The sequence below is a fragment of the Acartia tonsa genome, chromosome 3 (genome assembly GCF_053477335.1).
Source record: "Acartia tonsa isolate MP-2025a chromosome 3, ASM5347733v1, whole genome shotgun sequence".
In the NCBI taxonomy this organism is placed as follows: domain Eukaryota; kingdom Metazoa; phylum Arthropoda; class Copepoda; order Calanoida; family Acartiidae; genus Acartia; species Acartia tonsa.
Window position 1 is genome coordinate 13199719 of NC_137262.1, and position 13222 is coordinate 13212940.

Below are 13222 nucleotides of genomic sequence, written 5' to 3' on the forward strand. Positions count from 1 at the left end.
TCAGGGGCGATTTCGCTTGGGAGGATGCTGGTAACCTCCCTTAAAAAATTAATAAGCCTTCCCAAGACCTATTAATCTTAACTGTCAAAGAGAAACATTTTGGTTCAGCGGTTAGCGAGATCCTTCGGTTAATACAGACAGACAACCTGTTACTTTTTATAATTAATAAGAATATAAAAAAGGATAAATCAATGTTACTCACCCATCATATCATCCTTGTGCCTACCCAGCCCATTCTGTTGTTGCTTACTCTCTGTGTTATTGTTATTATTCCTAAATAAAATTTTCATAATATTAACCTGCGACTGTGGCGTAAAACGTAGCGCTCCCGCTCGTTGTCGGGAAGGTGATAGGTTCGAATCTCGGCCCAACACCGCGTCATAGCCAAAGAGGTATCATATGAGTATCATGTACAGTTAGAACTTATAGACAAAGGTTGTGCAATCAAAGGTTGGTTGTCTAAAGTGCGTGTAACCATATTATAATACAAAGTAATTGAGAAAATTTGGTACAGAGACTGACCAAAATAAGATCTTGTTTACAAGTTTAATTCCACAATCCTAATTACCCAGCCTACGAGTCTTTAAAGTCAAGGATAGAAGTTCTTAGATTAAAAGTTCAAAATTTACTACTATTCTTTTTGTAATTGTTTAAAGAAAAGGATTAATCATCAAAACAATTTTTAAAAAAAGATTTATTGCAACTTATTGTGTTACAAAAATATAAAAAGTTTTATAAAAAAGGAAAAAGAAAATTGTATATATTATAAAAAGGTTTAAAGGATTAGGTTAACAATAAATCACATTGCAGTGGGGAGGAAAATGCATTATGACAAAAACTGTATTTTGTAAAGATTTTCTAAATGTGTTCTTTTACAGATATAATGGTAAGATTATGCTATACAAAAAGAAGGGATTTAGGTTCGATTAGAGTTGAGATACTCAATAATTTACCATAATATACAGTTTATTTTTATTGAATACTGATTACAGTCTTATTCTTGCAAGTCTCGGCAGCCGCTTAAAAATTGCTATTTGGTTGCAGAATCATGAAAAATTAATTATGATAAAAAGACTGTAGAATTAGATTGTTACTTTTTCTATGAAAGAAAAAAATCTAGGCGGCATAAGCTGCTTTCAGCTGTGATGGTTCATCGAAAACTAGGGCGAGTGACTGCTTTTTTAAAACTACAAAAACTGTTACAGCTGCCGAGCCCTACTACAATATATTCTACTGCCCACAAGTTTGAAATAGTTCCCTACCTTGTTTGTTTGTGATTTGTTGATGATGAAAGAATAGGTTCTGCCAAAGAGCATCGTTGATCATCCATTCGTTTAGATTGAAATCTAAAAAAAATATCAATCGTAGAAAAAGCCTAAAGCAGGTCTGCAGTAATTATCCGTTATTATATTTGAAAAAGAGCCACTTAGTAGAACTCAGGTGTTAAAGCTTTTAGAAGGTCAAAAGATTTTTATTCTATGGATTTCTTACAAGGAGGGAGGAGACATGGGCGGTTTATAACACTAGTCCCCAAAGTTTAAAATAACGTTTTCTTATTCGTTTGATCAACAACTTTTTACTGAATTTTGATTGGTTGGTTCATTAAGTTAGGTGTTCAAACGTTTCAAAAACTAATTGTAACCTATAGAAGGGGTAATACTGTAAAAATACGAGGCGTTGGTCACGAAATGAACTATACCCCAATCCTTATCTAAATTAACTGACCTTGAAATAAAGTCAAAGAAGTCTTCCTCGTCCAATAGATCAGACTTACTAGCTGAGTTACTTTCATCATCTAAAATATCAAAGTAATGAAGTAGGATGTCTGTCTATCTGATTATACCACAAAATTTGGTTGTTAGCTGGACATATGTGATTCTATTTTTATAGGTCCAGGTTAAATTTTGTCTCTTTGGAAGGGTCTAGTATGTAGGCCAAACATCCCAAGAAATAGGTCACCTGAAAAATACACATACCCGCCGAGTTTTTCTTGTAATACAAAATTCAAAGAAAGATGGCGGAATAATCAATCCCCTCCCTCCTTTTTAATAATAACCTATAACGTAAGCATAATTTTTACAAATTTAATTAAGCTTTGTATGTAATAGTTTTATTATGCTTATTGTATAAACATTTTCTTTTAAAGTCCTCAAAAAAATTAATCTTTCTTTTATACTAAATAATTAAAATCAAAGAAATGTTTATTTATAAAACTGATTAGCAAAAAACATAAATGGAATTTTAAACAAAACCCACAAGAAATTCTTCGGAATTTTATCAGGATTTCATTAACAAAGATATTTAGAATTTGCTGGAATTTGATTAAAGTATTCAAATATTTAAACTTTAGATTCAGCTACTACTCTACAACTAAGGGTGGCTGTACGTCTGTACGAATTGTCAACACTTTTGCAGCAGAAACAGTTATACTTCACTTAATCAACGTCGCTAAAACATTATGTACATTATCTCTATGATATTTTTTTCGTATTTTTTAGTTCGTTGTTATTTCATAAAATTACATATTTTCAGCGTGTAAATACTGCGCTTGTCATGGACGAATAATCCTTGTTTTATTTGAAATAATTTGCTGATATTTTTTTTATTCCTTTAATAATCAGCATAAAATTATTAAAACTAATCAATATTTTGGTGTTTTATAACAAACCTTATGAATGATAAAATAATTTATTTCCCCATATGGCTTCGAAACCGATTTATATCCGCTGTATTAGAACCGGTTCATGCCATACAGTAATCATGTGTCGAATCGTATAACAGACAATTTTATTACAAACAATATAATAAAACGCAAATAATCAATACCAGTTTTGTTGGGTGAGTCTACAGCCCATCAGGGCCAACAAACTAGAATTTTCATTGTACTATCCGTGGAAAACTGTCTATTATACGACACGATACATAACTATTATCCTATTTGAAAGGAAAAATTATAGAAATGTCTTAAACAAATACTGGTGAAGTAAAAGAAAACACATCAAAGGAAAAATTCTCAAAAATTGAGATTATTCCTGCGTATTATTTCAATTACAGAAAAGAAGGAATCGAATGTCTTCTCTTTAACGTTGAGGCTTTTTAATTGATTTCAGTGAAATAGAGATACCACTTTCATTTCCTTTATTTTTTATTTCATTGGTGTTCTTTAATTCTTCCCTTGCAAAGATCTTCCCTTTTCAATTCTATAAGATGTGTACCTATTCCCCTACCCTTGTCTAAATACCTTGTGTGTATCATATAATGAATCCTGGGACAAGTGTATGCCAACAAACTTACCGTCTTTGTCCTTATTATCCCACTTCTTGTTATCCGGAGTCATCTTAATCATTTCCATTCTCTCCATAGACTTGCGTCTGCTGGACTTGGGCGACACCTCATTGTTGCCGCCTACGCTGCCGTCCTTCTTGCTGCCGATGTGTCCGTCCGGCAGTCCCAGGGTTTTGGCCAGCTCGCTCAGGTTCACCTGCAAATTATACAGCTGTTTGCGTTGACTGCAATGTTAACATGTATGTACAGTGGAATGCTTCCAAGGTGACCCAACGCTAAATCAAAGTTTGGACTTTGCCGAGTCGCCAGGGGATCTACAGTAGACCAATCTTGGGTGTTAAGGTGTCTATAGAAAGATATTGGCATAACAAAGAGAAAACTTTAGAGGACTTAGGTTCTATCTCTTACCCAGCTCCCACCAGAAGGGCAAAAGTAACATCGATACACGAAAAATCTTCACTTCAAAGAAATGAGACACGGAGTAAAAAAAGTGAAAACTATATTATGCTTTTTTTTCAAAAAGACATAAAATAAAAATATGATTATTGAATAGAATCAAAGCCTGGCTATATAGCGACAGCTTTTAGTTTAAGCCTAATTAACAAATTAAATCCAAATTAAAAAACTTGTAAAAAAATCTTCCTATAAGAAAAACTTTCAGGAAAAACTAAGTACTTAGTAACAAAACGTTTTGGGTGATCTTAAGTTCTTTTATACCTTTTTAAATGAAGTTAGATAAAATGAAAGGACTGAGATAAAGTTAAAGTTGTTAGAAAAACTTATCCAACTTTCTACCTAGTTCATAATAAATGACCCCATTTGCTTGCTAAAAGCCCAAAAGAAAAGTGTAATAGGGATATGTCAAAATAGAAAAAAAACACTGTTAGAAGTAGGATTTAGTTTATCTATCAAAACCAAAATAGCACTCCTTTTCTATCTAATATTTTTAAAACCAGCGGCAAAACATACCTTAAGTTAAGTTAAAATCCATGACAGTCTATTGATGCCTTCTGTAATTATTCATATTTATTTAAGGAGTAAGAACTAATGTTATTATTGAACCCCCTTTTATGGAGCTACCTTCATGTTTCAGATATGAAGTTTTGTACTTAATCATCTTCCATAAAATCTAAGATTCTGTTATATAACCCTGTTCATAAAGACTCCATCAAAGGGAAAACTCTTAAATGTTAACTGAAGCGAACCAGAATTTTGACATTTTGCTGAGGTTAAAACATCTCTCCGTGAAATTACTTTTCAAACAAAGAGATCAACTTTCCAAGTTTTCTTTATTTTACATTTTAATAAAATCAGTTTTCACCACATTTTCAGATTTCCTTGAAACTAATTTGCATTATTATGTGGAAATTTCCATCAAACGGAATTAGTCAGGACTACTTACAAAAATTGTCTTTTTATAAATCTATAAATGAGATGTGAAACGTTTGGCACTTTTTTGGCCAATGGAATTAATTCATACCTACTAAATTCAAATGTTAGATTAAAGTTAAAAAGACACTAAATTTTCAGTAATTGACCGTTTTAAAAATATCAAATGAATCTGTCTATCTAATAATTATCTTGCTACCAAAAAATGGATATAGAATAAGTTGATATTGCGACAGAGGAATTCGTCATGAATTAGGTTGCTAATATAGTCCTCAGATATTGGTAAATATGGGTTCCTCTATGGTTAGGGAAGGGGATGGGGCATAAGCTATATGGAAGAAATATTTTATGAGAATATGTGAGAATCTTCCACAATATTCACGTATTGTATATCCATTTATGTATTTATCTGTACCTGTGCAGTAGCCTGACCGACCATATCTCCAGTCTCCTTTGCAATCTCCAGATGTCTGGTGGCGTATTCGTACGCCTTCTCAGAGTTACCCATGGCACTGTGCGCGTTTCCTAGCGACCAACAGGCACGCCCCTCTCCAACCTGAAGAAAACATATTTCAAATATGGAATTATGGATAGCTTTCCACGGATTGGAAAATGCTTTGAAATTTTTCCTAAACTTGTTATAACTTCTTTAAAAAGGTAATAACCCTATGTAATTATCATTAAGTTTAAATGAAAACTTGTGCCTTTTTGAAATGTAATAGTTATTTATCGCATCGTATTATTAACAGCTTTCCGCGGATATAAAAATGTACAAATATAAGATTAATTCTGTTTTTTTTAGCCCCGATTGGACGAAGGCTTGGGCTAACAAGACTTGTATTATGGTCATTATGGCCTTTTAAATGAGTAGAAGGTATTAAACTAATACGGAAAAGGTAAAAATCATATGGCATTTTTAAAAAAGTACAATAAAATGTTTTTACTTTCTGAAAATAGTGCTTTACTCAATACTAAATGACAAAATCATAACCTTAGTCATTAACAATCTAAAGTTAAAGTTAAATTGAAAAACTGAACAAAGTTTTCAATTTAAATGTTAATAATATTTGAACTATCTAATATCCCTTGGTGAAAATATTTATTTAAAGTCTAGACTGGACACTAAAACCATTGCAATAAATTACTAAGTTGTGAACAACACAGCCCTGGGATCACAACATCCATAATTACCACAACTAATATTAATTAAATGATGCAAATGACAATTCATTTCAATTTTAAAACATGGGAAGAGATTTAAAATAGTATATGCTATCATATCTCAGTCAGGGATAACACAATGGACGATAAATTGATGTACATTCCGTAGAATGATAAAATTAACCCTTTTGTAGACTAAAATTATTGACTGTAAAGTTTGGACTCTGCCAGTTTAAAAAATATACCAGGAATAAGGTATAACCCACAAGCGAAATAAATCTAAGATAATATTTTGGGGGCAAATGGAGAGGTCGTCAATTTTACGATATGTTGCACCCCCAACGACAGCTGAAAAACACGTATAGGTTTCGTGATTTTTTCCGAATTAATTTCTTTATTGGTATAAGCTGAGAGTAACCAATGTTTTTAGGCCAAGCAATAAGAGAGCATGTTCTATAACTTAGTGTACCAGTAGTTTTGAAACAACAGGACTATATTTAACATGAAATATCAAATCGAGTTTTTAGTTTTAAAACAGGGTAGCTTCTCATAGGTCCCGGGTAGGTTTATAACTATTTTGGGGAAGGGTACCACCACCATCCCAAGATAAATCACAAAAAATCGAAAATCTTTTTTAAATAGATAGGTACTTTAACGCAACATAGAAAATAGTTACATATTTGAAATGAAAAAATAAACATTTAAAGTGCCACTAGAGGCCTCTAGAGGCGTTGCCGCTAGTAGCATATATAAGAAGGTTTTCATAGCATAAAGTTATTCCAGCAATAAATATGTCTTTTGGGCCCCATTTGGTTGATAGAAATAAAAACAAATGGATATAATTTCAACTATTTTATTCCCATTCTAACATCTAACTTGGGACTATTATGGCACAGAGGTTGAGTGTGTGTGTGTGTGTGTATGTATGGGTATGTGTGTGTATGGGTGTGTGTGTATGTGGAAGGTTTGAAGGCAGGTATCATATTTCTTAGATAATGGGCAATAAAGGTGCATGCTATATTTATTGTATCATCCAACTTTTATGGTCAAAACAGAAAGAAGAACAAGTATTCCAGAGAAACAGGACAAGAATAATGGATTTATTATCACTTGGATCTTACACCAGATTATCACTTATCAGATTATCCACAATCCCCTCCATCATTCCCTCCCCTCCTACTGGAATATTCAACTGACCAATAAATAACAGGGTGAAATAGCAACCTGAATTTACAAAATTATTTCCCCAGTCATAATATGCATTTATATTCTACATCCCTAAAAAGAATTCTGGTAAAAATTAGAGAATATTCATGGTTAGTTTTGTTATAGTAAGCAACGAGAGTATTATTCATAAAGGTTTTTGACAGAAAGGGTAATCAAAAACCTATTTTTTAAGGTATGAATAAGATTTGAAGTTTACTTGTATAAAAAGAAATCTTTTTTCAAGAAAATGTCTCTACTGCAACTCAAATGTACTGTTTTTTTTTTGTAGGATTATGTGTTTGTGTTTATTTGGAAACATAAAACCAAAACAAAGTTTAGTAAGTGCAAAAATATAACCATAAGAATACATAAGTTTTATATTACAAGAATATTACAAGTTTTTCATATACTATTCACTGACTCCATTTTACCCCACAGGGTAAGGTGGGTTGTAAACCCACTATAAGAATTTTGTTTAGGTGAGGCAGATATTTACTCGGGTCCATAGCTCCTCTGAGAAGTGGGGTTGTTGTACCTCCCTTCCAAATAAATCACATACCTTGGACCTATACAAACTTCCTAAAAATAGTAAAACAATCGGACCTGCTGTTTTTGAGATCTTAGTAAACAAACACACACACCTTAATATGTACTTAAATTGTATTAAATATTACGTATTGATGCAACAGTTAATTTAACTAAATAAATAATAACTATTTGAAAAACTTCAAAGAATGTTACATAACTATATAAAATTTTCGTTTGGACACATAAAATATTGTCCAGTTAAAGTTTTTTTAAATCTATTTTTGGCCTTCCAGCCATCTTTACTTCAGGCAAACCATGTAAACTTTTAAAACCTTGAAACCAGGGACAAGGATATAGTGCCTGAAGAAACTTAAACTTGCTGACAAACTTTTTTGGGACCATCGTTTTACATGTTCCCAATGCCATCCAAATGATGCAAAAGCATTGAATTTGTAGAAAAAGTGAAAAATAGATTCCTTTTTGAAAAAAAGTCTTAAAAACTAACATTTTAGACTTATACCCATGACTTTTTTTACTGCAAAAATGTTGAATCAAGACAAAAAACGGATTTTTAGTAGTACTATCCTTGTCTCTGTATGAAACACACAAACAAGCTTAAAAAGTACAAAAGTGACAAGAAGAAAAACTGATAAAATACACCAAAGTTAATTCTAGAATGGTAAAAAACACAAATACTTTAATTGACATTTTGCTACCAGTTCAGAATATTTTGTAAAAATTCTAAAAAAAATCTTCCAATTTACGTTTGGAATAAAATAATCCACGAAAAAAGTATTAAGCTTTAAACATTTAAGTTTATTTGAGAATAGAAAAATGTGATAAAACATAATGTCCACGTTCCTTTACTCCACAAAACCTTTAAAATTTTTGGTGTAAAGTTTTGATGGTGAAACAAGCACTTGTTAGCAAAACTTTCATTTAAACTTTCTTGGAGTTTTTTTTATATATCTTAGATGCTTATCGTGGTTGTAAAACTTTTATACTTTTTCATGGTGAAAGTTAAGAGATACAAAAATTCCATGGAAAGTTTCCAAAAACCTGTGCATTATGAAATATTTTCGTATATTCTTTTTGGGGTATAGTCCCTTTCGCGGCAACGCACCTTAAGGGGCGATTCTTCGTATTATTCACAGTAGCTTTTCTCCTATTTCTAGCCCCTTTGAGGGGGGCTCTAACCCTGCGAGGCCAATTGCCCAACCCTGTGGGGTAAACACCTATCCTAACCTATAAAAAGCCATTTTAAAAATACGAAGAATCGCCCCTTAAGGGGCATTGCCGCAAAAGGGACTATTCCCTTCTTTTTTACTTAAAGGTTTATACCTAATTTTAAGCAAAAACACTGAAGTATTTTATACAATAAACAATCACTTGTTTGAATGAAATCTATTACTAATGTTATAACTGCTTGCTGAATTAGTCAAAGCATAGGTATTATTACAGGTATCATATTTCATTTGTATTATACAACTAAAATTAATGTACTCTGAAAGTTACAAGTAATTTTCTAAATAATAGACTACATTTTTTCAATTTTTGAATTCATTGTTAATACATGAAAGGGAGACAAGTTTCTAATTAATAGAACACTATACTACGCTTACATAAGGATCTAGTGTAGGTGCGCTACTTAAAATAACTAAATAACTAAGCTTACCAACGCAAAACCTTTTTCTTGTTTTGCAATTATTAACTTGTAGGAAAAAATGTATTCTCCAAGTTTTATGAAGGATAATAAATTATGCTTAATATACTTGATCTGAACAAGCATAATATTCCTTTTATTAGATACGAAGCTTCTCTGTTTAAAATGTCCAGCCTAGTGTGTCCACATCGTTTTGGTTGCAAAAAAACCCGCAATTTTACTTAGCAGATTTATGAGACTTCGCAGTATAATTTAATTGAATTAGGTACTCTGTAAGTCAATTCATTTGTTTGTCTGCCCAAAAAAAACTTAATGGGATTTTTTGGGATGACTGTAATTTACTTCGCCATGATATGACATGGGAATCTGAATTTTTCTGCAAAAATTCTTTGTACATATGAATCCAAAAAAAAAACTGCTTTTAATTCCATGTTACGGATGGTGTAATCCTTGTTAGGGTAACAGGATGTATGATTTAATAGTTTTTAAGATCAAATAATGAGGAAGACAAACCTTTGCGAATTTCATTTTTAATTTAACAGTCAACCATTTAAACATTGTAATGTTAGATCCACCACCAAAGTAACTAGTTATTACTTATTTCATTTAATATTAACAAAGACAAATACAATAAATTAGTTTTTATTACTTCCTTCTGAAAATAAAACTAGTCTGAGAATTAATATTTAATTCTGTTATTGAGTTGGTCAACGGCAAGGAACTAAACAAACAGATAACTTTGTCTAGATTTATAAAATTGGATGGCAGGACATTATTAAATCGATACTTTCTTTCCAATATAAATACGAAAAAGATTTTTCGAATGAAATTGTTGTGCGTAATAGTTACATAAATGCAGAGATAAATGGATAGTTCAATGCAAACACTCTATTTGTTGGGGGGAGGGGGGGGGGGGGGGGGGATAAAAATGGTGTATACCCTACGTCAAAACATTTTGGGAATAAGTTCCAATTTACCTCCCAAAAATCAAACCATAGTGTACAAGTCTTGGACAAAAAAAGCATCATGGAAAATAGAAACAACTAAACAATAAGAGAGGAAGCAAAACCAGCTACGTAATTTTAACCGTTTTTTTTTTGAGGGGGGGAGGGCAGTTTAGTAAATATTAAGGTAGCCACCCCCCCCCCCCCCCAAAAAAAAACCGTAATTATAATTTTTTTCTAAAATTAATTCAGTTAAATTGTCATTTTGAACCAGTCTAGCAATTCAAAATAAGTCACCAATGATATTTACCTTGTCAAAAAGTTCCTTTGCAATCTTGAGATGCTTGAGATGATAGTCTATGGCTGTGGGATAGTCCTGAAAAAAAAGAAAAATGGTAGGTATTTTATTATCATGAAATACATTTTAACTTAAAATTAGTAAACTTTTTGTTCCTTAATATGCAAAAGAAAGGGGTAGTTGCACGAAGTGCATTTAAACTTGAATTTAGCGAACTTCATTTTTCCAGTTCAATAGTTTAAATTTAAACTACATCTATTTGGAAAAAAAATTCAATTTTCTACCAGGTAGTTTTTAAAATAAGACTTAAAAATCTTATTTTTTTGATATCTGCAACATAAATGTCTGTCCTGTTTTCACATAAAACAGCATGATGAAAATTTTGGTGCTGCCAAACTGTTTGCTATTTATTGTAATACAAAATTAAACTTGTTAAATGCACTTCATGCAACTTTGAATTTTGGAACTTTAAGGTAAAACCTAACAATTGAGATAGAAGACTTAATAAAAATAACAGAACCATTTTCTTATGTTATATTGAAGACAAACACTCACGTCATACTTTTAAGTAACTTTGTTAAAAATTAAAACATTTAAATTTAAGTTTCATTAATGGCGGACAAAAATAAATTGTTTTCTAAAACTTTGTATTTAAAATTTGTACTTTGCTTATATCAAGTAAAAATTTATTTTTAGTTTTTAACTACAAAAAAAAAAAATTGTTAATGAACAATAAACGTGGGTAGGTACTTTCTTTTTGTGTTCTTAAACTTATAATACTTACCCAAATTTAAATTTGTTAAAGAAAAGCAATTTTCAATGTAAGCAAAGCGTTCCAATTTAGACATTTTGACGGCATCCTACAACTCATTTTCTTTAATGTGACACGAGAGACTGCATTTACAATTCTTGAATAAATTTGAGTGGATACAGCTGGCGGGAGATTGCAAATAATTGGTTGGGTTTGGCAAGCCTTGCACAGAGTTTATGTATAATCAAATATGTAATTTAAACTTTATGTACGGGTATATAAAGACTCAAGAGTCTTCTGAACATATTTATTCTCATTTTCATTATTTGACTGTTGATTTTAATGAACAGAAATAATGTTCCATTGGAATTCTACCAACTAAACATAACTTGCCTAAATATATTTTGAAAAATGGATGCACTTCCGCTGGGTGCATTATTAACTTCGCCGGATGATATATTATACGACGCAAAAAAGCAATATTCTATGAAAACCTAAACAATATTTCCTATTCCTCGATATGCCAGTTGTCCTGATTTAGTTGAAATTATTAATTAAAGATACGAACACTAACTAAAGTCATAACCATTTTGGGGAATAGTCCTTTTCGTGGCAACGCCCCTTAAGGGGCGATTCGTCGTATTTTCAAAATGGCTTTTTATAAGTTATTTTAGGTTAGGTGATTGCCCCACAAGGTTAGGCCATTGGCCCCGCAGGGGCTAGAAATAAGAGATAAGCTACTGTGAAAAATACGAAGAATCGCCCCTTAAGGTGCGTTGCCACGAAAGGGACTATTGTTGTAATATTTAAATTTACTTTTGAGATAAAATATACAAATGCTAATTTTAAATCTAATATCTGCTCATAGAACCAAATAATATATTGAGTAAATTAAATTTTAGTTATTTGTTCCAAATATCGTGTAAATATTTTATACATATAATAGAAAAATAACATGATATTTATATTAGGTCAATTTTATTTAAAAATTTAATATCAATATTTAAAAAGAAAAATGTTGCTACAATATATTGAAATCAGTGTCGGCACAGCGATTCAAATGGGGTGTGTGAAAACTTTTGGAGATGAAAAAAGGGAAGGCAGCATTTCCAAGTTTCAAGTTGAAGTGGGGTGTTGACACTCCCCTCTACCCCCCCCCCCCACAGTGGGATTTTTGGTCATTTTTTAAATTTCCTCAATTTTGAGTTAAATGTCCCAGGGGCTAGTATTACCATTCAAAAGTTGCCATGCAACAGATTTTTTTATATACTACAAAATTAGGCAAAATACAGCCGTTTTGCTGAACGTGGTCAAAGGAATATTTTTAAAAAGTGAATTTTTTCATTAAAATCATCATACATTGCTTTTCCCACTTTTTCCTAGAATAAATTGGTGTAAAAATCTGATTAAATGATATGTAACAATATTTCATTGATATATACACAGATGTTTCTACTTTAAAATGCAAAGAAAAATAAGAAAAGTTGTCATAAATCTGTAATTTAAAATCCAAGAACACCTAATATTGCATCTTAAAATAACATGTATTTTTTACGTTTAAAGGTTTTTCTCACTTGGGGCTACGAGGTGCCAAAAGTTATTTAGGTCCTGATTAAATTCAAGTATTCATAATTCAAGATTAGTTCATAACTCTTGGCACCTCGTAGCCCCAAATGAGAAATCCAGCTTAGAAAATAGATACTGTGAAGTTGTATTAATATAAATTAAATACCATTATGAAGTCAAAGTACTAAAAATTGATATAATTTAATAACACACATATTTAATCTTTAAAGGTTACCTTTCCGTTTTTAATAGTGAAGCTATTCTGTAAATGATACGTCCGTCTGTCGGTACATCTGTCCGTTAGAAACATTATTAGGGAAAACGTGAATATCTCGGCTGCTATTTAAAAGACTTTATTACCATACTAAGAAGCATCCAGATTATAATTTACTAAGTCCTTCAGTCTATCGGTAATGGTCTGACAACCAGTT

General features: G+C 31.5%; 2 protein-coding genes across 3 annotated transcripts in view; one reads left to right on the forward strand and one right to left on the reverse strand.

The window, feature by feature from the left end:
• LOC145313368 (pre-mRNA-splicing factor 38B-like) overlaps positions 1 to 13222 on the forward strand; it is a 100028-nt gene that overhangs the window by 26264 nt on the left and 60542 nt on the right. The gene's annotated exons all lie outside the window — the stretch shown is intronic.
• Positions 1 to 13222, reverse strand: part of pins (G-protein-signaling modulator pins) — a 49956-nt gene that overhangs the window by 3556 nt on the left and 33178 nt on the right. Inside the window, exons 10-15 of the mRNA XM_080152717.1 lie at positions 10487 to 10552; positions 5090 to 5230; positions 3295 to 3481; positions 1726 to 1795; positions 1263 to 1346; positions 203 to 273 (exon numbers count right to left, since the gene is read on the reverse strand). Of these exons, the coding sequence (XP_080008843.1) occupies positions 203 to 273; positions 1263 to 1346; positions 1726 to 1795; positions 3295 to 3481; positions 5090 to 5230; positions 10487 to 10552 (619 nt within the window). The remainder of the gene's footprint in view (positions 1 to 202; positions 274 to 1262; positions 1347 to 1725; positions 1796 to 3294; positions 3482 to 5089; positions 5231 to 10486; positions 10553 to 13222) is intronic.